The following is a 26765-nucleotide window of genomic DNA, read 5'->3' as shown; positions in this document are numbered from 1 at the left end:
CTAGCTGTAGGCTATGGTTCTCATGGTGAGAGACCAACCCTAACATTTTGGGTTTTGTGTTCTCCAAGTAGAGTGGTGAAAGTCTGAGCTCTGTGTACCTTCCACTAGCCTGACATCATGATATAATACGTATCAGAAATTGTTGTGTCAAATTTAAAACAGAAATTTTGAAAAGTATTTAATGACAAATTGAGTTGAAGCAGTCTCCAGAGTCATCCGATCTAAGGGGACAGTCGAGAGGTATGTGCCTCCTTCGCAAGTTAAATGGAAAGGAAAAAAAAATAAACTGCTTGAAAGTATCAAAGTATTTATCACGTAATGCCAGTCGTATGGTGCAGGCACATTCAGATCTGGACCTAATAATAGAGCTTCTTTGTTTGTTTCAATCTGCCTGGAGCCCTGATGGTGACACTTCACCACGTTAAAACTAAACAGAATGGCTGCCCAGTTTCTGTAAAAAAATAAAAACTAATTTAAAGAAGAGGTTTGAGTCGGGTACCTGATTCCTGGGTAAACTTTTCTGTACACTGCAGAAACTCACTTCTACCAACCTGTTTCCTTTTGTCCTGACATGAGAGACAGGCAGACTTCAGGTCAGTATTTTGCGGGGACAGCTTTTGTTTTTATGAGAGGATATACCCTGCGTTTCAATCCCCATACTTTCCTACTATTTAGTATGCCAGAAAAAGATTTAGGATGTCCCAATGCAAGCAAGTCAATTGTAGTATGCTGAAAATACATAAATGCCTCACTAACTCCAATAGCATTTTGGAGTATTCGTCTTTTATTTTTGACATTGCTCGACATGATGAAAAAAAAATCTTCCCTATCTAATTTTTTTTCTCCTGTGTCCCTAAAACACTTTGTAATTAGTGTAAGTTTTCAAATGTTGAATAGTCTGCGAATAAAATAATGGTAACACTTTACAATAAGGTACACAAAATTGTAGTAGCTACTACATATTACATAGATATGTGTTACCTACTACATAGGTTTTTTTGTGTTACCTACTACATAGGGGTTTTTATTTTTGTGCTACCTAACACATAGGCTTTTTTTGTGCTACCTAACACATAGGTTTTTTTTTTGGTAGCACAAAAAAACCCTATGTGTTAGGTAGCACACAAAAAAAACCTATGTGTTAGGTAGCACAAAAAAACCTATGTAGTAGGTAACACAAAAAAATAAACCTATGTGTTAGGTAGCACAAACAATAGTAGCTACTACAATTTTGTGTACCTTATTGTAAAGTGTTACCAAAATAAAATAAATCAAGTGCACAATCCATGTAACCAAGGCATACACTGCAGGCAAAAACATCGTTTTTTTTAAGCACTGGTCAATTTTGCGATTTTTGTCTATTTTGCTTCAATAACATGTCTTCTTTCATACAAGGTCCAAAATGTAAATTTAGGTATACATTTGACTAAACCTTGTCTGTTTGCATCTAGAATATTTCTCCAGTACAGCCATTTTTTAATGGCACATTATCTCAAAATAAGTTTCTTTTAATAATCTGAACCACAAATCTCAACATCTAAAGTACTTACATCAACCAAACTTTCCATAATCATTCTTAGCACTATTCTGAAAGTTATTCCAGAAGGATTTGATCATACTCATCATACACTGTCAGATTTATGAGACATTTTGGTCTTCAAACATGAGGAAAATGCATTTTAAAGACTACATTAAATCTGTTCAGTAAAAACTCTGGACACTATGTTGTAAGAAAAATGTAATCATGATTGTAATGCTGTATTTATCCAACATCCAGATTTTGAGTTTGTCAAGAGAAGCAACTCTACCCATAATAAGTTAGATATTGGACATTTTGCATATTTATTCAAAATGTAATTGTAGTAACCTTGCAAAGTGTCATGTATACGTTAAAAAGTGTAGCCTATTTACCTGCAGTGTCTGGCCTTAATAGAATACATGTTAGGGGTTAAAGTTTGTGAATGCCTATTCTTCATGGGGGGAGCTTTGTTACATTTTTCACCTTATCCTTCACTCTCACCCTCTACTTTTTCCATCACCCCCCCAACCCAAAACCCAACACACACACACTCACACACTCACACAAACACGCGCACACATGCACACACACACACACACACACACACACACACACACACACACACACACACACTCCGTCTTCATCCTCGCTTGATTGATCTTTAATAAGCCTCCCCTCCCTCTTTCATTCCCTCCATCTTCCCATTAGGTTGTCTGTAGTTGCTCTCTATGGGGGGAGCGGGGCAGCTTTAATGGGTCTACAGGGGAGGTGGGGCTGGGTTTTGTGTGTGTGTGCGGGGGGGGGGGGGGGGGGGGGAAGGGGAAGGCGGGGTGGGTGTGTTGGTGTGTGTGTGTGTGTGGGGATGACTGAAAAGTGTTTACTGCTACACCTCCACATGACTATAATAACGTCTGCTTCATTATTGATTTGAAATTCCTAAATGAATAGAAAGCTAATGCATCACCAACATGTTGACACAAGAAGATTATTTTTGGTCACCTGTGTTTGCGTGACTCTACGTGTGTGTGAGTGTGTGTGTGTGTGTGTGTGTGTGTGTGTGTGTCTGTCTTTGGGTTGAGAATTATGCTCATGCATGGAATGTATTTGTGTTTTATCTCTGCGTGTCCTCATTTCTGTCTGTGAGCTCATGTTGTCCATCTGCATGCAGTCATGAAAGCAGTAGGTTTGTGTGTGTGTGTGTGTGTGTGTGTGTGTGTGTGTGTATATGAAGGGGAGGGAGGTCTCCAAAGTCCCTGCAGGCAGAATAATGAAGGTAAATGGATCCCAGATGGACTGTTTTCCCTCTTTTTTTTCTCTATGTTGTCAATGACGTGAGGAGAGTGACAAGCCTCTAATGGAAAACAGACTCACACTCTCTGGCTTTGAACTGGGCCGACAACATCCAGCCTCTCTCTCTCTCTCTCTCTCTCTCTCTGTCTCTCTCTTTGTCTCTCTCTCTCTCTCTCTCTCTATCTCTCTCTCTCTCTCTCTCTCTCTCTCTCTCTCTCTCTCTCTCTCTCTCTCTCTCTCTCTCTCTCTCTCTCTCTCTCTCTCTCTCTCTCTCTCTCTCTCTCTTGGGACAGCATAGTTCTTACTCCCTTGAAAAAATTGCATTAAAGCTATTGTGCGTAACTTTTTCACGTAAATGAATGTCTGTTACAATCAAGCCATCAGCAAAACCAGTTGACACAAAGTTAATTAAGCCTTATCAGCTCCACAAAACTCTCTCTGTATTTCTCAGTATGGCAGCGTTTACAAACTAGTGTTTCCTCAAGACACTGGTGCATGACTCAGAAAAATCCCAAGAAATGTTTCAGTGGTTTTGATTCTACTGCAAAGAAAAAACCTGGACGTACAGCAGAAGGTATAAAATCCATGCGCCATCGCCCCAAGGTTTACCTCATGTAGATGCACAGACAGTGTTGTTGTAATTACTCAGAATTCCTCATGGGGGGCGACAGATGTTACACACTATAGCTTGAAGGAAATCTTCATCTGTTTGACTGCTCCACAAGCGTCACATAGCAGCTATAAAAGCTGCCCAAACAATATGACTTTGTCGTGCGGACTTGTCTTACTCAAGGCTGTGTGTGTGCCGCTCTTCCAACAGAGAAACAATAGTCCTTTGTCAGCTCTGTTTGAACTGCTGGGATCAGCCAAACTTTGCTTTCACTTGTTATAATAATGTTTTTTAAAAAAAGTGTTTTTGATCATTAATAATATGTGCCATCTCCGGGAGGTTGCCCCAGTTAGACTAAAAAACAACTGCATTTCACAGAATAGGAATACATCCAAGTTGAAGACTTATTTATTAGCAACTTGAATCAATAGCTAAATGGGTTGTGATTTATTTGTATAACTGTGTATGCTACCTCTTTCCTCTTGTTCATTTGCATGCGATTCAATGCATTTGAAAGTCAAGACAGTGTTGGTCGCTGGATAGTGCTTCAATCCTCAAATAACTAGTCAGCAAAGCAATGTTAACGGAGCTATTTTTCATTGTAACGATTGTTGCTTTTTTTGACAGTTGTGTGCAGTGTAGACGATCTGCTCTTTTATAGAAAGATAAAAGGCTTTGGGCTTTTTTAAAGGGCTGGCCAAGAACTATGTGTTAAAGCTCTCTGGAATGTGGATGTGTAGAATCACTGGAATAGAGTCGGATCTTTGAAAATCCAGAGTCCAGATTTCATTAATTATCATTTGAGACTTGTGTAAGAAGAACTATCCCTCTCTGTGCTCTGCTGTTCTACTATTTCTCTTTCTATGTGCCTCAAAATAAAAAGCCTCTCCATATATCCTTTGAGTAACTTTAGAATTAAGAATCAAATGTGCACATACTGTATATCTGCAATACACATGCCATTTAAACAGTTGGATTCTTCTGACCTCTGTAGGTTTTCTGTCAAACAATGGGCGGATGTTACAGCCAGGAGATCACGCAAACGGGCAGACAGTAGAACATACTACTTACACTGCAGAACATAGCAGAGCTTTTTTTACTGTCATAAAGTTGTAAAAGGGACAAATCCTTGTTCTTGAGTGTAAGACATGCCTAGTGTCAACCTCTATTGGCAACAGTCAGGAACTGCAGCAACACTGGCCCTGCGTTCCAAATCTTTCTTTTACTACACTACATACTGTACAGAAGAGTTTGAGGGCCACAGGAGAGAAGAAAAAAAATCAGATAAGGTAGATTTTCTTTTCATTATGTCGAGAAATTTCAAGAATAAAGATGAATACTCCAAAATGCCATTGGAGTTAGTGAGGCATCTAGGTATTTTCAGCATACTTCAATTGACGTGCATGTATTGGGACATCCTAGATCTTTTTCTGGCATACTAAACAGTAGGGAAGTATGGGGATTGGATTGCAGGGTGGATGTTTCCCCCCAGCCGAGGTCCATGTGATGTGACAGTGTGTGTGTGTGATTGTGTCCCTTGCACAGGACTGTGGTGATGCCCATAGCCCAGGAGTTCTCCCCAGATGTGGTGCTGGTGTCAGCCGGGTTTGATGCTGCTGAGGGCAACCCCGCTCCCCTGGGAGGATACAAGGTCACCGCCAAATGTAAGCATGGCACAATCTATATCAGTTTTATTTGTATAGCCCAATATCACAAATAGACATTTGCCTCAGTGGGCTTTACATTCCATACAGTATAACACCCTGCCCTTAAGGTGCGAACACGCTACACGCGTTACCCGCGCAAGTTTTACGTGCGTAACGCAGCTAAAATGTTGCTTGATCATTTTGCGTCAAAAATGGTTCTACGCGCGTAACGTGCGTAGTCTCCCTCCCGATAATGTATTTCCCTAATCAACCATGGCTGTGATCAGACCCGACACAACAGCGTGCATGTCCGCAATAAAAAACCACAACACGCGTAGGAGCATAAAAAGTAAAAATTTTTGAACTCCGCGCGTAGGTGCGTTAGGTGCGTATATATACGCGGCTCATACGCGGCTAACGCGGCTAAAATGTTGCTTTAGCGCGAGTAACGCATCTACGCGCCATGTACGCGCGTAGACCAATGGTTCCCTATGGAAAAATTGACGATTTTATACGCGTCTGTACGCGTGTAGCGCGTGTAGTGTGTTCGCACATTTAGACCCTTAGCTCGGATGAGAAAAAACTCCCAGTAAAAAACCCTTTATCAGGATTAAAAAAAATTGAGAAACCTCAGGGAGAGTTGACAGAGTAAGGGATCCCTCTCCCAGGACGGACATGCTGCAATAGATGTCGTAAGTAGAGAAAATCATAAACAAGTCAATCATTGACCAGAAAAATCAACTTTTTTTCATAGAATATTTGGATATGATAGCAGAACCAATGGTAAATCCCACAGTGCGTCTCATGATGAGCCGTGCTCGGTTCACCTTTTGAATACATTTATTTCATACATATCAAAATAATAATAAAAAAATGTATATAAAAACTCAATTTATTTCAAAAAAAGTAATTAGTGAAAGCATATTACAAAATATATTCAATAAACGATAAAAGATGCATTGGTTGATACTGCATGTTAACACTGTGTGTGTGTGTGTGTGTGTGTGTGTGTCCACCACAGGTTTCAGCTTCCTGACCCGCCAGCTCATGTCTCTAGCAGGAGGCCGTGTGGTTCTCGCCCTTGAAGGAGGTCACGACCTCACAGCTATCTGTGATGCCTCTGAAGCCTGTGTCAGTGCTCTGCTGGGCATACAAGTAAGGCATGCTGGGTAGTGGAGTTGTTTTTTAGATGTTAAGCTTAAGAGTTATCTTCTTCGTACAAGATCACTTTGTTTCAAAATATAATGCTGAACCTTTTTCTTTTTTTACTTCATCTTTAGTCACATTTTCAGAAAGGTGATTTTTATGATTTGAATAGGCTCCTCTCTTGTCTTGTAGGAGCCATTGTCAGAGGAAGTGCTACTCCAGAGGCCTAATGCTAACGCAGTGCACTCTCTGCACACTGCCATACAGATCCAAAGTGAGCATTCATTCAATCAGTCGTTTTTCTTTCTTTGTTTGGAGTGCTTATTTTGACATGTATATCACTCTACTGTTTATTTATTTGTTTCAGGACAATGCACATTAATGTAATGTACAGCAGTACACGTAAAAATGCCAGATTGTAGTCCGGGGGCTCATTTCCATCTGCAGTCCATTAGGCAGGTTGATGTTACAATACAAATGACAAAGATATACAATAGAAACATTTGCTATATACAAATAGGGAGAAACAGAAAGAAAGAAAAGTAAAACAGGATCATTCATTAGTAGGATTAGTAGGTTAAACAAATGTACAATTAATACACAACTAATAAGGTACAGCATACACATACACACACACATACAAAAAGCACCTCAAACAGTGCATACAAGAAAACCAAGTCTGTGTCCACCTTTAAGCTCTTTTATTGTCTTGTGTTGTTTGTGCCTTTGTATTTGTATGTATTATATTTGTAACTTGTATTTATCTGAGGGACAACAGATGTAAATTAGCACTTTTGCTCAAATCTGGCATTTTTACAGATGTAATTGTTACAGCTGTTCATTAATATGCATTGTATCTAACAAATTAATAAATAAATATACATAAGCATACTGTCATCACAAAAGTATGCCATCACAAAAGTATGCTCATCAGTGTGGTGTGGTGTATGTGTGTTGCAGGTCAGTACTGGCAGAGTGTGAAGGCCTACAGTGGCTCAGTGGCTCTGTCCTACCTAGACGCTCAGAGGAGTGACTGTGAGGAGACAGACGCTGTTAATGCCTTGGCCTCGCTCTCTGTGGGGGTCCTCCCTAACAAGAGGTGAGCATGCACACACCTACACACACACACACACCTACATGCACACACACACACACACACACACGCACACACACACACACACACACACACACTCACTCACTCACTCACTCACTCACTCACTCACTCACTCACTCACTCACTCACTCACTCACTCACTCACTCACTCACTCACTCACTCACTCACTCACTCACTCACTCACTCACTCACTCACTCACTCACTCACTCACTCACTCACTAAAATAAAATTCCACCACATTTATATTTGACCTGAAACACTCTTTACATTCATATTCAGCTACGCATGTGAGAGTAAAATGTAGCATTGAATAAAAACAAACACTCCCATGATTTTTTGGCTGCATAATTAATTTTTTGTTAAACATTTTGTAACTGCATATTCTTAATTTTACCAGCTCAGTCTGTAGTGGAGAAAACGGGTGGGTGTTTTTATCCGCTGTTTAATTATCCTTTTAGTTTACATGCACAGCAGCATACACAACCAGGGAAAAGAACAATAGTCTGCTAAAGCATGTATTCCACTTGTCATGATACGTTAATCTGCCATTTCGATCCACGAATCGCGGCAGTTAATTAGCGTGCATAAATTATAATGCACTGCAAGGGTGGGTGGTCATAAATAAGAAAAGTCTTACGCTCCAGCTGACTGACGTCACCGCCGCTATTACTAGGCCTACCCCTCATCGGCTTTAACAGTAACACAAATCTTACTAACAATTTAAGGAAATAATAATCACTGTCCCTTATTAACTTGTGGGCATTTTCTTCATCTGCTTCGTTTGATCTTTTATCCACGCCTTGAAAATACACTAACGGTAGACAAGTGGCATAATCAAATCAACAAGTGTAAAACAACATGTTAATTCCGATATTGTAGGCTACCCTCCGGTTCCGTCATTTAGGGCTATGCATAAAAACAATCAATCAAATGTCTGTTTGAGGTAAGAGTACGTTTCATTTATAATTCGGGAAACAAACTCCATGGAACTCTCATTTGTAGGTTTGGCTCCTCCATTCCGGACTTAATTGATTGGCGGACACCTGTGTCAAACGTAGGGCTAAGCCACCATCGATGCAGACTCGGTGATCGAGGGCTTTATCACCCACTCACACTCGAGGCTCTGTGGTTTGGGATGACACTCAATATGGCGGGCCCTCCTCGCGAACGCGCAAACGGAGGGATAGTGGATAGGGATAGGGTGTAGGGGGTGGTTCTAGAAAGGGCCTCACTCACTCACTCACACACACACACGTCCTCACAACGTGGGTCGTCCGATAAAGGAATAGTTAAACTTTTTAATTTGTAGCTGTTTGCCTCACTCCCCCGGCTCAAGAAAAGGGGGCCAGAAACTCTTCCTGTAACTGTGTGTGCATTTTTAATGAAGAAATGGGCAAAGGTCTCTCATCCAGGTTAGTTTAGCTCATCCAGGTTAGCTTAGCTCAAACACTGGTAGTCAAGGGGAGCAGGTCAACAGATGAACTTTACAGCATCACTAAACGCTCCTGTGTGCTTGTTGGGACTTACCATGTTATGTTGCACTTTTTTTGAGCAGCAAAAAGCTAAACATGAAAGAATGTTGGACTAATCCTTTAAGGATTGGCCCACACAAGTACATAAAGACAAACACACACAGTCATGCAACAAAGCAAAGACAAAATAAAAATCCCACTTTAACGTTTCATTCTCCCCTCTCTCCACTCACCCCCCCCCCCAACCCTCCCCCCTCCTTCAGCCTCCCCGACGAGCCCATGGAGCATGACAGTGACTCCATGTAGAAGACCAAGCCATCACAATCTCCTGCACTGTCACATGTTACCATGAAGGGGGGGGGGGGGGTGTCTGTATCTGCCTTATCCACACCTCATGATGAACCTCTATGGGGCATGCTGTGTGAACGCATGTCAACGCTGGTCACCACTCAGGCTCAAGCCGGGCAGCTCTAACCTCCAGCAACTGGGAAAAAAAACCTTCTGAAACCTCACCAAAGAGCAATACATTTTGGAATAGACTGTTCACATGTCTGCCTGACATGGGACTTTAGTGTGTGGGTCAAGTAACCAGTATGTAAAGACTTAGAATTCAGATGCCTGAGAGTCCAGCTCTGATTCTCCCCTTTGAAGCACTATGGACTAGTGGCTCTTCAGTTGCCTTCACCTTTTGCCTTAATGTAAAGAGGACCAACGTCAGGTTCCATACAACATGTCTTTCTCCTCTGCCACTTTGCTATCAGAGTGGAAGCAAATGCAGACCAAACAAGGATGCAAAATGCCAGACGCAGCATCAACCATATATGACAATTATGTGAAGGCATGATACGCCTGGTGGAGGGACATGCAAAAAGATATCAAGAAGAAGAAGAAGTGTCCACGCGATAAAAGAAAAGAATATGGAATACACAGAGCTTGTCTATTTCAGCGATGTCATTATAATGCAGTTTAACCACTAAACGACAGACGACAAAGAACTGGAGGGGGTTGGGGAGGGGAGAGGGGGGGAGGACACAAAATGGACAACTGTGGGTTTTTGTAGGAACAAAGAGAGGGCACATGAAAATGTCCTTTGTTGGTTTATTGCACTGTTCATTCCTTAATGTGAACCAAGAAAAATTCCAAAGCTCTGGGATGAAGAAAAAAACCTCCTCTTTGTAGGTTATTTAACAGTTTTTCTTTGAAGATTTTTTGGATCAAATAGTGTTTGCTCTATTTTGTTCGCACTCTTCACCTGACATGTCTTATGAAGTCTCTGGCCAGCTCTTAAGGTAAACGTATAGGACCCAGATACCTTTTTATAGGTGTATTTTCCTAATGAAGTTAATCTGAATAGGTAAAGTCATTAAGAGCAGGATTATTTTTCCAATGCTGTTCTGTATCTTAGATGCATACTCATTATACATATCTACACACTCATGTACAAAAGCAATGATGAACTAATTGTTGTACCACTAGTATTGATTACAAAATTTCTTTGTGAATATTTTTTGAGGTTAAAGGAATGTTCATTCCACCGTGGCACCACTTGAGGACCATTGTATTGTTCGATAGAAGCAATAATGTTAAAAAATGCACTTAATGGACATCACCCAAAGAAGAACCTGCCTTAAAACACAGCCTGCACTTGGCTATGGAAGCAACACAAGGGACCAGTACACATAAGTCTTCAGTATGTTGAGGGTTGGCAGAATAGAGCTTATGTCGCTCGTCCATTTGAAGAATTTCCTGACTGTCCTGCCTATATGGGCATGTACAGTAATGTACAGTTTCATTCCAAAATAACATACATGTCTTAGTTTGGAGGATACTTTGTAGCAGGTTACAGCTTGTTGAGTCCATGTTTCATGCACAATCGATTTGACACATTAAAAGCATTTTGAAGACCAATTCCTATGATTTTAGATTAGAGCTGGAGATAGCCGAGTATATAACCACTTTAATTTGACTGTTAGTGGTTCAGGTACACTAACACTGCCTTATGGAAATGAGAGGTTTCTTACTTGGATTTGTCTTAAAACTGTTGCCTTAGAGTTTTTGTTACTGTTTTTTGTATTAATGGTTGGGTTTAAAGCAATACAGTCTTGTTGGAAAACCCATTGATACAAAGAGACTGTATTGGTTGTTTAGTGTGTATGCAGCTTTTGTAAAAATCTACATTTTTAAATTAGCAAGGGTATACACAGAAAGTTAATTTGACTGGCTGAAAGAAAGTATTGTAAGCTTAGCAATCCAGGTAGGAAACTGTACGTGAGTTTGTCAGACCCTGGGCATCCTTTGCCCAACAGGTATTATATAAGACAAAAGGACAGTAGAAGACTTTTTTTCCTTTGCAGAAGTTCTACTACTGTTTATATCACTGCTCCAATTCCCAGTATAAGATTGTTTTTTTTTTATTGGTGTTCTATTCTTGGGTGCAACTGAAAAGTGTGTACTTTCTGTGTTTGTTCATGGTATTCTTAACAAGTGACGGCATTCAAACAATATGCTGTGTCTCTCTTATACAGCATGCCCAATGGGTGCATGTGGTGTCAATGAAGTAAATGTTGTCTGACGTGTGTGTGTGTGTGTGTGTGTGTGTGTGTGCGTGTGTGTGGTGGGAGATCAGATGCAATTGTGAACGTTGGGAAGTGCATATGCGATACTACATATGTAGTCATCTGCTATGTTTTTGTGCATGCATTTACTATTGTTAATGTATGGGTGTGTGTGTGTGTTTACGCGTGTGTGTGTGTGTGTGTGTGTGTGTTCGTCAGTCAAATACTGTAAATGACCTCTCCTGTATTATACTCCCAACTGGCTGTTTTTCTTGTCTTATGTTGTAGCCAGTATTGCCTCAACTCTTAATTCCCTTTACTGATGTCATTTGTACCTTCTTCTTAAAGAAAGACACTGTAAATAGAAAACTCCAAGACCAAAATACACATGACACTTGTGTGCCTTGATGGATTAAGTAGTATGTATGTATGTATGTGTATTGGTAACTCTTAACTAACTGGACTTACAGTAACTCTGTGTCTATAACACATGGTGTTGAAATCTTTGTTTCATGCTATTCTTGATTATTTACCTACAGTATGTGTTTTATTTCCTACCATGTGTATGTATAGAAAGATTGTCTATTTTGTCTATTTTGTACTGTTCATTTTTTGTCTTCTCTATTGATTAAAAGAAAATTTCCAATACAAGCCCATTTTTGCCTTGACTTTTGTTGACATTAACACTGCGTTCCAATCCCCATACTTCCCTACTATTTATGCCAGAAAAAGATTTAGGATGTCCCAATACACGTCAAGTGTAGTATGCTGAAAATATATAAATGCCCCACTAACTCCAATAGCATTTTGTAGTATTTGTCTTTATTCTTGGCTTTTCTCGACATAATGAAAAACAATCTTCCTTATCTGATTTGTTTTTCTCTCCTGTGGCCCTAAAACTGTTCTGTACTTATAGTATGTAGTGTAGTAAAAAGAAAAAGTATGTGATTTGGAGCGCAGGGACAATGTGTTAATGGTGTTCATCAATGAATATCTTCAACATACTGTACCTTGATTTAATGTCCTGAATAAGAATAAAAGGACAATGGGGAAACTACTAACTAGTGCTTTGCTACCCTGTTGTGAGGTAGCTCATGCTTTTTTACGTCGCGCGTATAAGCGCAGCATTTATTCACATTGGAGTTACCGTAATTACTAGCTTGTGATTTTTAAATTGCGGGGTGCTCACTAAACATCCTTAGGTTCATAGTAGCTACTAACTCACTGAGTTACCAGAAACGTTTATAAATAGTGCCTGAAAAAAGCAAACTAATGTGTTGGTCATCACGACCCATGGTGACATCCACGTCACACACACTTTGAATGTCCTAAAGTTTTCCTGATATAGGTTTATACTAGATTTTCACTCATTAGGTCCCTTAGTGACATATACTCAACATTCTAGTGTGGTTGTCATGTGACTGTGTCAGGAAGTGACTTCCCAAAGATTGCAGTGTGACAGCTGCACACAATTGGAGAAATTAGCAAATTTAAAAAGCTTGTTTTTTGTTACTAAAGGTGAGTTAAAACCCACTTAACAATTCTAATGTTTCTAATAGGGTGTCCTGTATTACCTTTAAACTAGTCTAACCATATTTCATTAACAAATTTAGCAAGTTAGGTAAATATCGACAAAGAGGCAGAAAAATAACAACAGATTCAAAAACCCATGTAACATATCGGACAAGAACATGTGTCCATAGAAACCTTGAGCCATACAACAGTAGTACAACAAAGAACATTATCATTAACATTATTATTTTGGTCCATAACGTTCACACTTTAACAACAACAAAAGTGTTGACAAAACTCAATGTTAGGTTGATGGGAAAAAGTTTTGTTTTCTGCACACATGCCATTTTTAAACATGGCATTTTAGGTTGCAGCCATTAGTTGATTTCCACTTAAGGTGCGAACACACTGCACTCCGCAGTGCGGCGATTGGCCGCGTGATCATATTGGGTCATATTGTGTCCGCCGCCCGACCAGAGTAGCCTTCTCTACTCTGGGGATATGCTGGTGCTAACCGGTGCTGAGGGGACCAGTCTGCTGTGCTGATGGTGCTTTACCCAAGCTAACTGGTGCTAACTTGGTTCATAAAGCAAAACTGATAGCTGTACACAGCAGGCAACAGACAGAGGCTATTCACAGAACTTATGGGAGCAAACTGTGACTATTATGTTTTCATCCATCCCGTACTTTTAAAATCTCTGCTGGATTTTCTAGTTTTGATTGTTAACTCTTGTTAAACATGACCCCTTAGCCTTGTATAAAACACATTAGTGCTTTAACCCTTGCTTAGGTATCAGGATAATGAAACAGTACACCTGCAAACTAATGTGGAGTTCATAAAAAAAGATCAATCTACAACTGAAGAATAAGGTCCAAAAAGGGTAAAAATTAAATCTCGGTACCCATGATTTCACACTAACCTGTTCTTTTTGTAAGTTATGAACTGTTCCTGAATGACTAGGCAAAGAACACAGACCTCATTAAAAAAGAAGCGGGGGAAGGAGGAAGTAAGGAAAAACAAGAGAGACAGTTTAACAAGAGAGACAGGAGACACAGAGGGTGTGGCGCCAGTAGAAATCTCTGCTGCGTTTATCATCCACTTTTACCAAAACAACAAGAATCTCATGAATAGTTTGAGGACAGTTTTACATTATATACATCTACTACATCTTATTCTCCAGGGACTTTCCTGCTTGTGGTATTTATATCAAAAGACTAATATTTGGATCATTATAATATAGTAGAATTAATTCATGTAATTTTTTTAATAAAGTATATGTGTGTATACATCAAGTAAAAACCTCATTCTATTTCAGTCCACTAGAAGAACACACATTTCACTGTCTGAGATCTAAAGGTGGAGTCAGTGATTCTGGAGAACGCTTGTTGTCAAAATCACTTTTTGTCAAAATCAAGTGAATGTATCCAGACGATCCGCTTCCTGTCTGTACTGTGTGTGCGCTGAAAAAGATTTTGATATTAATACACAGCCCAGGCTCTGTAAATGGGTATTTAAACAAAGGGTATGTGAACAAAAGGGCCCAAGGTAGTTAGTAACATGCCCGTTTACAGAGCATAGGCTGTGTACTAACACAGGATTCGTTTTTCTCCCCAGCGCACATACAGGTAGCGGATTGTGAGGAGATATTCACTGATTTTGACGAATAGTGATTTTGACAAGAAGCATCCTCCACAATCGCTGACTCCACCTTTAAGTTTGCTTTACCTGCAGGGAAGGTCTTTTACATTGACAGCTGTTTCCTTATAATAATGTCTATGACAAATGTCTAATGTCTAACAAATAAAATAGTATGACAAAAAACGCTACCAACTTCATCATCAATTTCTTCTCAATACAAGACTCTTGTTGTTTAGTTGGTCCAGAGAAATGTCCTCTCTGCTCATGTCACTCTGATCCTGATGCCTTTTTAAAATATTCGATTTTTTGTCCCAAAGTAAGGTACCTAAGCAGTTCCATGGTATTTTTAATGGTAGGAATGGAAGCACGGAGCACATGTAAGTTCAGGGAAGATCAGTTACTTTATTCAGCAGCTGGAAAGACAGAAAGGCAGACATGTTATTTGGGGAGCCACTTAAATTCATTGAAGAGTTGGTCGTCACACTTGGACACATTTTAATGCATTTTTATTTGGTATTCTACATAAGTGTTCCTAAAATAACTAGGACAATTGACCATCAACAACATGGAATGTACCACAAGAGGAATAAAACACAAATCTTCTTCATTGATGAAAAAAAAAGATGATACAAGGGGATGCATGGGCATTACACTGATGTACAGTATTGACATAGAGGTGTGGGGAATTGGACTGGAAATGACTTTGCCATATTAGACAATATTCACATCTCATCAGTGTAACAGGAAAAACTAATACTTTCAAACCGTCTCAGTAATAAGACAAATGCTGTGTGGAATGAATGTGCACTCAAAAATCCCCCCTCCTCCACTCTTAGGACCAGTCACTCTCAATTTATACCCAAAATGCACAGGGGCCAAACTGAATTCTTTTTAAATGTCAAGTGTCTTCTAACATGTCAGTGAAGGTTAGCCTTCTGAGACCACACTGTGCCGACTGTGGGACTCTTAGTAGAAACCTTCATAAGGTCTTCTTCTTCACAGGAGCTGGAAACATTAGCTACCTCCCCGAGACCTTCTAATGATAGGTTGCTCAAGCTTTGTGCATATTGGAAAACTGAAGGAAGAAAGTGGTTTGTCATGGATATGTATTGAATACAAGTAGCACGTCAACCCACATCTCTCTTTGGACTTTTCCTTGTTTATTTGAAATGAAAACTACATCTTGGAGGTGATGTTCCAACTGCTATTGCAACTACAATAACTGACCTTTGGTAACTTCATTACATGTATATGTGGTTTAAAACTTTTAAAGAAAAATGGCACCGGTTCCTTTAAAAAACCCAAATAGGGTGGGGGAGGTGTGTGTGTTTTTTTTTGCATTGCTGTGTGTGCATGGCCGTACCTATGTGCCTTGTGTGCACATTTGTGTGTGTGTGTGTGTGTGTGTGTGCGTATAAATCAGCTCTCACCTCCTCCATCACTCCCAGTGGTTTATGGGAAGCCCAGCGGGGAGCCACATCAGCCTCTCCCTTTGATGGTGACACACGTGATTCATTGCTGTTTGAAGGCAGTTTGTTTTCATTATGCCTTCTCGTCAGCACGCTTGTAGCTGACTGCATCACGTTTTCTTTTGTGCAAACGCAGGCAGATTTGGGCCAGAATGAGAGGAAAGAATTTCTAGAGGAGAGTTGTTCTGGCACCAGAAGAAACAAAAGGGGGCTTAGGTTGGGTTATAAGAAGAGAAACTTTAGATTTTTGGTTCTTTTTCCACCGCTGCTTTGGGTTCAGAGGTGGTCAGGGATTCACACTATGTCGGAGTCCTGGAAAAAGTAGAAATTGAAGGGGAACCGAAAAAGTTAAAGGCGCTATCTCTTCAAAAGTAATTTTTTTTGTCCTTACAGGTCTGACGTTCCCCTAATTCTTCTCTGCATTCTATAGTTATTGCATTTTATACAATATACAAAACCTGATACGCTTGCTGGCCCTTGGCAGCAGGGCTGTTAACAGACATTCGAGGGGGGGGGGGGGTGCATTTTCATTTAAACAGGAACACATTGTCTTTATTGCTGTGCCATTCCTCTATCTGACTTGTAATTTCCACATTTCGTAACTTGCCCTGCATGAGAGGGAAAGGGTATTGATGTTGACTAGACTAGCTTGATTGCTAGCAAGTACAGACTACAGCGGTTAATAATGATAAAAGTACAACCAAGTCATGCTGATGTATTACATTGTTATTTAGTTAATTGATAACACAAGTCATTGATGTTTTGTCTGGTTTCATCATTTACCAGTGCCTACCGGAGTGATATCATTTACTATAACTGAACTGGGGTGGGGCTGAAGCGATGCTTGCTTTCCATGACAGGACAAGTTGCAAAGTTAATTTGAGAGGGAGGGGCATGCGGCATACTTTCTGAATTAATATTGATGAACTGGGAGCACAAGGGCTGGGGCTCAAGCCCCCCTTGTGTACAAGTGCCTGCTTGGCAGTAATACATGTAAATGTAAAAACTAAATTAAATTTTAAATTGGGCTCAAAGTATGCCTACCTATGATGTGGATGGTAAAATGATGATGACACTGATGGCAGTTATGGTGATAAAATGATGAAGGGTGAGGATGAAGATGAAACCAGAGGTCAAGAAAGCCCAGGGGTTCAGAGGGGCTCCAGCAGAGTGAGCCGTGCTACATTTAGGACAGGCCTCCTTTAACCAATAGCTTTTTGAAATGAGTGAATGTTGAATGATGTCCAGCAGCTCAAATGCCTAGGAATTGAGCTCAATGTTCCAGTTGTGATACATGTCTCAAAAGCGCCATTGGCCCACATGAGGTCCTAGCAAGAAAAACAATATAATCACGATATGTAGTGGCTTAAAAAGCAGCTTCGTCCAAATGCTCATTTAAAACGTTCTGTCTGTTTCATAGCAAGTGTCGGATAGCCTTTCCAGCATGGTTGATGATGCAAACACATGCCCTCAGTTGAGCAGTCCACTGGTGAGCAGAGGGCTAGTGACCAGCAGACATGCTTGACCAAGCCCCCTCCATCCTCCACACAGAGAATGCGTAGCTCAGTCTCTCGTGGGCCAGGTAGTTGCATCCAGCCATTTTAGAGTCCATTTCATCACTCTCCAGAACCTGGTACAGAAAGTCAATGTAGCGTGACGCCAGCTTCAGGGTCTGGATCTTGCTCAGTTTGTCGGAGGGGAGCGTGGGGATTATCTTCCGTAACGAGGAGAAGGCTTCGTTCAGAGACTGTGTCCGCTGGCGCTCCCGGATGTTGGCCACCACCCGCTGACCGTGTGGGTCCTCCAGGCCTGAGAGACTTCCAGAAGGACTGAGACCTGGTCCGGGGGCAGGAGACAGGGAATTAGGGCTTGAAGAAGGCGGGCGATGTTGCGGACTCTTCTTGAGTCTCTTGGGTCCCGTCGGGGTGTAGATGTGAATGTCTTCCCCAGGCTTGGCCACGCCATTGTCTGCTGATGTGGTAGCGAGCGTCACCCCGGTAAGGTGATCCTCTGCAGTGTGTGAGCCCGTCTGCCGTTTACGCTCGGCGAAGCCCGGCGTTGCTACGACGACGGGACATGCGTTGGAAGGTGGTCTTCCTGTGTTCTCCACCCCTCCCTCAGTAGACGGCTGCTCCTCCTCTCTCATGCTTAGCCACGTTTTCTTGCTTCTGTCTTTTTTCTCTCTCTCCTTTATGTGACTCTTGACTTCACTCTTCCTCTTGAATATCTCCAGGGATTCTCTCTCTTACCTTCAATATGTCTCTCTGTCCACTCCACCTATGCGTCCTCCATACACTTTTCCTGGGCCCCGTTTGTTTTCTGGAACTCCTGTAATGTTACGTTTTGTGTTTCCTCCAATCTTCTTCCCCAAACAGTTACCAGCTTTTACACTATGTCACATCCAACATCACAGCCAAGTCAAAAATGGGTGAGTAAGCAGTGCTCCAGTGATCCACAGATGTGAAAAAACCTGCCACAAACCTCTTCCCACTCTCTGTGGGTGCACACCGCAATCGGCAAAACCAGACAGTTTCTCACGTCCCTACTCCTGTATGGCTGCATGTGAGACAACAGCAACATAAATCTGACTTTTTAAAGGGAGGGAACCGTGCAAACTTTCAGCTGCCCACCCATCCGACTCACCCATTGGTCTGTGGGACTTTTTTAGGACAGCTGAGCTTGAAACAACAGGAAGAACGAATCTCGAGCGATTGGTCCGATCAAAAGGACGGAGGCGGAGACAAAGGTGTGTTTTACAGCCAACCCGAGTCGAACCGTCGTGACGTTGTTGCTTCTTGTCATAGAAGTTGCCCAAGTTTATAGGTTCCAGATTTCCTCCAAAGCAAACCTCCGCTACCATCCCCCCTTCTCTAGCTGCCTGCTTCTCTGTCACCCCCTGCCTCCCCTTCTCCACAACTCGGCACCATCATCAGTTGCTTTCAATATAGCTCAGAGAAAAAGAGAAAAGACAAACTATGGCAGAAGCTCGGTAAATGTTATGGTTGTTTAAACGCTGGACAAAGTTGATCTACTTTTTATGCCACATGGCAGTCCTGTCTGCTTTATAAATAGTGAACTGTGATGATCTTCTAACAACATTCCAGGCAGATGGAGTAATGATTAGAGACTTAGGTAATCATCGTTTCACTGTTCATTTTCTTATTTGTTGAGTACACCAATTGAAAAATGACATTGCAATTTTGGCAGGTCTTCCATCACTAGATATTGAAGATGAAAATAAATTGTTAGGTGGAAGTCAGTGATTCTAAAGAATGCTCTCAATGAATCAGTGAATATCTGTACACACTATGTGTGCGCTGAAAAGGAATCTGGTGGCCTAGACTCTGTAAAATGGCTACAGTGGGCCCCTTTTGTTTAAATACCACTTGTTTACATTCCCATTTAGAGCCTAGGCTGAATATTAACACCAGATTTCCTTGCAGCACACACAGTAAGGACAGGTAGCAGATCTTGATCACTGATTTTGACAAATATACCTTTTGACGACAAATGTTTCTCCATACTCTGCCTTTAATAAAGGTCAAAATAGGCATACAAATAGTATAACCCCCATACCATGACATAAATGATGGCCCCCAATCAGACGTCATTATTAGGCTTATCATTTTTGGGGGGTTCTAGGACAGTACAAAAAAAATCACTAATAATTGAAAACATTTGCTCAAAATATTAACCGTACAAACAATTTCTTGTTAACAGAGGGGTTCTTCTTGTTTGTGAAACAACAAAGACATGCGTGTTTTACTTTACTGCCAGTGACTTGGCCGCTTTTTCTAAGCATGCGTAGACCTGGAGGGAGGAAAGAGCTGGCATTCAGTCAGCACTGCAGCACTGAGGGTCTAATCACAGCATTATGGAAAGCATGAGTTCAGTGGATCAGAGGGAGGCCCTGTGGGACATTGTGTTACTTTCATCCACTGATGTAGAACAATCCGGCTCCAACGTGGACTTTCTGCTCTCCAAAAACTTCTGAGTGAGCCTCCAGTATGGCCCTCAGCCACACGCCCACAAGAGAAGAAGTCTATTGTTTAAGGTACAAGATGCTTTCCCCCTGTTGAAAACACTTTAGTCAAATGTTTTTTTCTGCAGGCACAGTTAGCACCAGTTCACTCCGCTGCAGTTCATTCAAGAGATGGCTGAAGTCCACAAACTAGAAGAAGCCTCTTTTGTCTGACCAGGGATGACACCATTTTTTCTCTTGAGCTCACACCACCGCTCAGCAAGACGGTGTATGTTTATGTTGCCACAACAATATTCCCATATTGCTAGCATGTGTTCTATGAAAAGCCCCATGTCTAAATAAGTTGCTGGAGATTTTGGAGGCTTTCTGCTTTTGTGTTATCTTCTTCATCATCACCTTCTTATTCTTTTTTTCAATGTAAACCTATTGCATGCTCCATACAATAGGTTTTCAATGTAAACCTATTGCATGCTCCATACAATAGGTTTTCATTGTCAACCTTTTCTACATTATAATGTGGCTTCCAGCTGCTCTTCTGTGTGGTTAGTTTAAGAGAGGATGATGAGCAAAATAGAGATCTGCATTGATTCAAATTATTTTCAAAATATTAATATTATGATCCATTTGAACTTTGTTGCGTAAGCACTGGTAAAGAACCATTGCCAGATGATGCAGAATTTTACCGTTAACATGGCCGTTTCTGTCACTGCTCTGAATAGGAATTCAACTATTCCTAGATGCTAACCCGATTGAAAATACGGTTTTCCCTACATAATTAAACAATGCACACTAGCAATATGGGACTTCATTACCCGCAATATGACAATAGCATTGCCAGCCAACATTTATGGATACACATAGTTTGTTTCGGTGTGGGATGTTTGAATATATAATCTTCATATGTATCAAATAAAAAAATATTATAATAAACCACATTATCCCATTGTAAAGGTTTTTTTTGGGAAACATTTTATGAAGAAATGGAGCAGCAACACAGCAAAATAAACAGTAATGATGAATGTAAATCCAGTACTCCCTCTCTGAAAAATGTCTGTCTCTTATTAGCCGCTAGATAGTCCAATATATGTTCACTGCTAACGTTGTGTGCTGTTTAGGGGTGGACTAGTAGTGTGCTATGTGTTTATCAGAGCCTTTTCACAGAAAACCAGAAAACAGCTGGCTGGAAACTGGGTTGATTTGCCAGATGGAAAAAAACCACAACAATCAGCCAGAAGAGAACCATCTTTCATTTGATCTAGTATTAATGTTAAACTTTTTGTTCATGCAGCTTAAATAGTTTTCAAAATCTATGTTGAAAAGTGTCCGTTTTTCAAACTTCATATGGCAAAACTATAGCCTGGAAATCCAGACCCTGATATCTTGAACGATACAGGGTCTGGCCACGATCAATAGTAATTTCCAACTCAAGGGGCGGCTCCTACTCGTGCATTTCAAATGCCACTGCACGCAGTTGGATAGCACTACGACCAATCAGAGCAATGAACAAGGTGACCTATTAAGCCCTGTTTGTTTAGCGAACAGCTGTTAAACTGTTAAATTAAACGTTTGCCATGGTCGGTTGTCAAAACAGAACATTCCACTTACTTGCTAATGAAAGATTTGAGTGCCGTCTTCCAAATCGTTAAGGGTCGAGGCCAAAGCAGTCTCAAACTCACACAACATATCCGAAGCCATCTTTGATGTTTATTATCACGGCTTCGACGGCGCATGCACGTCACTGTCGTCATCCGGTTACGTCTGCCCCAGAGCACCATACAAAGGGCTCTGGCGCGCCCATATTAGATAGAACCAATTGAAACGTGAGTCTGGATTTCTGGACTTTCTGAAAAAGCTTCAATGGAGAGTGTCCAGACCAACAGGTGCAACAAATTTAATTTGCCAGCGCCTAGTGGCAGGTCTGGGAATGCCAGGCTAGCAAAACTAGGCATGCGGTACACAATGTTCAAATTCATATTTACACAATCAGTCTGTTGCTGAATGAATAGAAATATTCAGATCAGAAATCAAGTGTTGAAGGTGCTACGAGGAACTTTCAGTGTTTGTTTATTGTAGCGGCCCCTTTAGGCAAAAGCGGTAGTGTTTTTTAGGATGCCAGTTGTTAGTCCTGGGTGAGCGTACCCAGGACAAAGGCATTAAGAAAAACCATATACAAATAGCATTCTTTGCACTGATGGTCTCGTTCGGTGTTGCATGTCATTTTTTGGCTGTTAGAGAAAAAATCTGACTGTTTTGGAAATATGTAAAAGTTCCATGTAGCTACTTTAAAGAAACCATCTTGCTCTCATACGATGCTTCAAGTTGTTGTGGGAATTAGCTTCCGTTAATACTCCTGTGCCAAGACTATTGCTTAAACTCACATTATTCCTTATGATCTTCGTCTCTTCAAACATTATCAGAGTGTGCGTCCTCTCTCTGTGAGCGAACGGGACACCTGTGATGGATCACAACTATTTACACATCCCAGATCCCTTTTCAAACTGTTGCTCGCTTGCCAAAAAAAAAAAAAAATACCTCTGAGCTACAGGAGTGAGTGATGGAAAATGGATATCAGGTCTTGATATAAACACACACATATTGAGGGCAGGGTTGGATGGGAGGGGCATGCCACGCTCACAATGCTTGGTTTTGTATGTGAATGCTCCCCGGAGGCTCACAGCGTTTGGAAGAAAAAAAAGGGGGAAAGAAACACCGGACCCTGTCTGTTTGAACTGCATGCTCAAATGAGGACTTAGCATAAATATTTCCACCAAGAGAAATGGGAGAATGTTATCACATGTGGGGCTTATGTATACACACATATGGCACACACACACCCCTGCTCGGAAATTCATGGGTTTACAATGTGGCATGCATTTACACGGACACACAAATAAAGAGGAGCAACTATATTGATATGTCATTTTTTAAGGATGTAAATTCACGATATTTTTGTAATTTTTCTACGTATATGACTGAAACTAATTTTCAATATAAAATCATTTTAATATTATTGTCCTTATTGTCCTATTTTATCTATTCACATTTGACAGTTCATTTGAAACTAAGGGACCACATCCACTAAGAATGGATTGTGTGCGCTAACAGCTCCACGAATTGAGGCGAAATAGCTCCTGCAAACTGTTTCATTCTTTAGCACAGTATCCACTGAGGAATTTGCAGATCAGAAAATATTGACCTTTTTTTTGCCAAATGAAGTGAGTTCTACTGTTTTTATCCACGTTTAACTTTAATATTTGATATGTCCACCTTTTGCAGCAATTACAGCTGCACATCTCTCTGGCATATTTACTTTATTTGAGAAATTCAACATTAATGTTACCCCATGCCTTTTGCAACTTTAGCCAAAGGCTTTCCTTTTATTATACAATAGATCTATCCACTTGCACTACATTTGCTGGATGGGGTTGAGGTCTGGACTTTGAGGGGGCCAGTCCACCATTTTCTATGTTCCAGCAGGTTTCTTCTGTTGAAGGTAGTTCCAACAATAGTTAGAATAATGTTTAGGACTTGATAACAAGTCCAGGCTCAATAAGACCACACCCAGAGGGTACTCTGTGCCTCACCAGAATGTTGAGGTGTACTTTTCTTATCCATGATGCCATCTACTTTCACTAAGTCACCTGTTCCTGAGGCTGAAATTGCCCCCACACCATAATACTACCCCTCCATGGTTAACTGTTGGCAAAGACATACTCATTTTTAAATATTTGCCCCTCCCTCCGTTGAACAAACACTCTTCGCCTGTTGCCAAACTGCTCAAACTTGGACTCATCGGTCCACAACACTTTTTACAAATCTTCCATTGTCCATTTCTTGTTTTATACAAATCGTTTCATCTATTTTACTCTTTCAATGATGGTTTCTTTGCTGTTATTCTACAAGTCCGGTCCTTCTTCTCCCAGTTCTTGAAGACACTGTTGTCATTGTGGTGTTGATCTCCTCACATAGTTCTCCTGAGGTCTTTCTTTGGTCCTTAAGACTGAACATTTTGAGATGCTTCACTTGTGATTCTGAAAGTTTCTTTTTTCACTTCTCCCCTTTCGGTTCTGGTGTGAATTGGTGGCATCATGGCAGTATAAAGTGTACTTTACAGTGCATGTGTAGTCTGTAAAAAGCTTCAGTGAACCTGTGAGTCGACTGCAGCGATGTCTTATAATAAACATAGTATCAATAGAAAAATCAATCAATTGTATTCTTCAATTTGGTCTTTTGTCCAAAGTGCTAGCCTGGTTTTACCAGACCATCGTACTTCATTTCATTTGTACAGAAGGTCTGGAATCACTCAATTGACCAACGTTCACTCACTTGAAGGTGGGTGTCTGTTGAAGTTTAAAATGATTGAATCTGCCCAGGGCCACTCCGGATCTGCCAACCAATCGCATAGCGTTTGGTCGTGACGTATGTCTTGCGCCGGGACCAGCCAGAAACCAACAAAACTCAGCAAAGCTTGTTCTTGTTCCGGCTTTAATTTATCGATATTCTGCAGCATTGCCACAACAGACTGAATAGCTTCTCTCGTATCCTTATCCATTGTCTTCCTGTGACTACAACTGAAACTGGCGCACGACCTCAACGTCATCGTTCTCAGCCACTCCTTCTGTTCGCTGATTGGACCGGGAGAAATCTGTTCGAGGGAAGGGAATGGAAAATTACATTTGAGTGGAAGTAGGTAGGTGGGCGGAGCCAGGCTAAAGCAATACTGTTCTGAAGAACAAGGGAAGTCTAAATTCAAGTTGCAGCAATGTATCCACATTATCCGCATAAAATCATTTTGGCTTTGAAATGTGTTCCTTTGTGATTTCTCTGTTGGTCTGTTCTGTATACTTGACATCTATTACACTGTCTGTCCGTCCTGGGAGAGGGATCCCCCCCCCCCTGTGTCTCTCCCTGAGGGTTATGCCATTGTTTCCTGTTAAAGCTTTTTTTGGGAGTTGTTGCTCAGCCGAGTGGAGGGTGTAAGGATAGAGGTTGGCGTCTTGCTGATTGTAAAGCCCACTGAGGCAAATTGGTATTTGTGATATTACGTACGTTTGGTGCTTCTGGATGTCAGAATTTTCGGTAACACTTTATAATAACTATCCGTTGTAACTTGTTAATAGATCATTAGTAAACTTTTAATTAATGATTATTAATGATTTGTTAAGTGTGTGTTAGCAGTTTGTTAAGGATTTATAACAATGGTAGATAGTTAATAGCTTAATAATTGAATCAGTTCATCTGGGAGGTAATCCGAGATACCGACGAGGCTGAAATAGGCTATAGACTATACACAGTGCATGGGCAACTGAGGGCAGCCCCATTTTCAAATATTTTTAAATAAACTCAATACACACTGTGCATGCCATGGACTTGAACGTGACGTGATCAGTTAATCTCGGATTACCTCCCAGATGAACTGATTCAATTATTAAGCTATTAACTATCTACCATTGTTATAAATCCTTAACAAACTGCTAACACACACTTAACAAATCATTAATAATCATTAATTAAACGTTTACTAATGATCTATTAACAAGTTACAACGGATAGTTATTATAAAGTGTTACCGAATTTTCCTCGGGATCAATAAAGTATCTATCCATCTATCTATCTATCTATCTATCTATCTATCTATCTATCTATCTATCTATCTATCTATCTATCTATCTATCTATCTATCTATCTATCTATCTATCTAATCTTATCTATCTATCTAACAATGCTGAATGTGACTTGCCACCCCCTGGGGCTGTAACTCAATGTAGAGCAATAAGGTATAGCACAACAAGATGTAAACACATTGGAAGTTAAATCGCTATCTTGATAAACATTAACACATATCCATGGATTTATCTAACCCTTTATTATCTTCAAAGTGTGTCTCTCTGCGTGTGTGAATGCTTTGCTAGTCTCTGTGGTTGTGTGTCTGTCTATTAGCAGGTCTGCATGGTGGAGAGGAGGCCATGTGGCTCATGTCCTACCAAAGTCCTCCTGCATCCACATTATTCACAGGCCTACAGTATGTTTTTCAACCTGATGTAATACATGTTTTCATGAAATCCTGTTCGTACAGTGATTTTTTTTGTTGGTCTGTACTTTTCGCACAACATGTATTTCCAGTGGGCCCTTCCTTTGGACAGAGACCCCTCCTCTGTTGCTCTTCCTGAGATACTTGTGTGGAGTGGTTCCTACTTGTTGTTCCGAGTGTGTTGTATGCTGTGCATATTGTTAGGACCCCTGAGGATTCTTAGTTGTGATACTGGGCTAAATAAATGAAACAAACAATACATTGTCTTGATTTGACTTGAAATCAATCTTAATTATTAATCAGCTATTACTTATATAAGACTCACTTTTTTGCTTTGGCTATTAACACAAAGTGAGCTTTTTTTGCTGTGTATCTTAGGCCTGTACTTTTATGTATTTTTGTACAGCACTTTGGTCAACTAATGTTGATTTTTAAATGTGCTATATAAATAAATCTGACTTTGACTTTATATATTCATATTCTTGCTAAACATTGTAGTTTTTTCTGTTTTTTTGTTTGCAACCGAGGGTGGGAGAGGTTGTGTTACTGTTTTGTTTATTGGATGAGGCTTTAGTTGGCGGCCAGTCGGTGCACAGACCTCTTTCATAAAAGTAGAGTCTTGCCTGTTTGCTTTGCAATACAAATGACTTTATGTAGTCAAGAGTGACAAGAAAATAGTATGTGAAAGCCTACGATTTTTAGATAATCTGGTCTAAAAATGTGGTTTAATACAAAGCTATGTACATCTGCCTGAAATTGTAACCTGAAAACAATCGCA

The 26765-nt window shown here is 40.6% G+C and overlaps 2 protein-coding genes across 6 annotated transcripts in view; one reads left to right on the top strand and one right to left on the bottom strand.

The window, feature by feature from the left end:
• The window catches only part of hdac7a (histone deacetylase 7a), a 96087-nt gene extending 86307 nt beyond the window's left edge, over window positions 1-9780 (top strand). For all 5 annotated transcript variants that reach the window (XM_080031813.1, XM_080031812.1, XM_080031814.1 and 2 more), the window contains 5 exons: window positions 4965-5083; window positions 6087-6220; window positions 6404-6485; window positions 7172-7310; window positions 9063-9780. In XM_080031813.1, the coding sequence (XP_079887939.1) occupies window positions 4965-5083; window positions 6087-6220; window positions 6404-6485; window positions 7172-7310; window positions 9063-9105 (517 nt within the window). In that variant the 3' untranslated portion in view covers window positions 9106-9780. The remainder of the gene's footprint in view (window positions 1-4964; window positions 5084-6086; window positions 6221-6403; window positions 6486-7171; window positions 7311-9062) is intronic.
• Window positions 9781-14799: 5019 nt separating this feature from the next.
• On the bottom strand, window positions 14800-18520 carry LOC307252591 (twist-related protein 2-like). The gene is made up of 2 exons (XM_080030300.1): window positions 15936-18520; window positions 14800-14918 (listed from the first exon to the last, which is right to left on the bottom strand). The coding sequence occupies exon 1, from the start codon at window positions 18118-18120 to the stop codon at window positions 17476-17478; it is 645 nt and encodes a 214-aa protein (XP_079886426.1). The 5' UTR covers window positions 18121-18520; the 3' UTR covers window positions 14800-14918; window positions 15936-17475.
• Window positions 18521-26765: the final 8245 nt, after the last annotated feature.

Source organism: Ammodytes marinus (genome assembly GCF_949987685.1).
Source record: "Ammodytes marinus genome assembly, chromosome: 7".
NCBI lineage: Eukaryota > Metazoa > Chordata > Actinopteri > Uranoscopiformes > Ammodytidae > Ammodytes > Ammodytes marinus.
This window is presented reverse-complemented; position numbering and strand designations above follow the sequence as displayed.

Coding starts and splice junctions, on each gene's coding strand:
- LOC307252591 (XM_080030300.1), bottom strand. CDS start 18,120: ATGAGAGAGGAGGAGCAGCCGTCTACTGAGGGAGGGGTGGAGAACACA.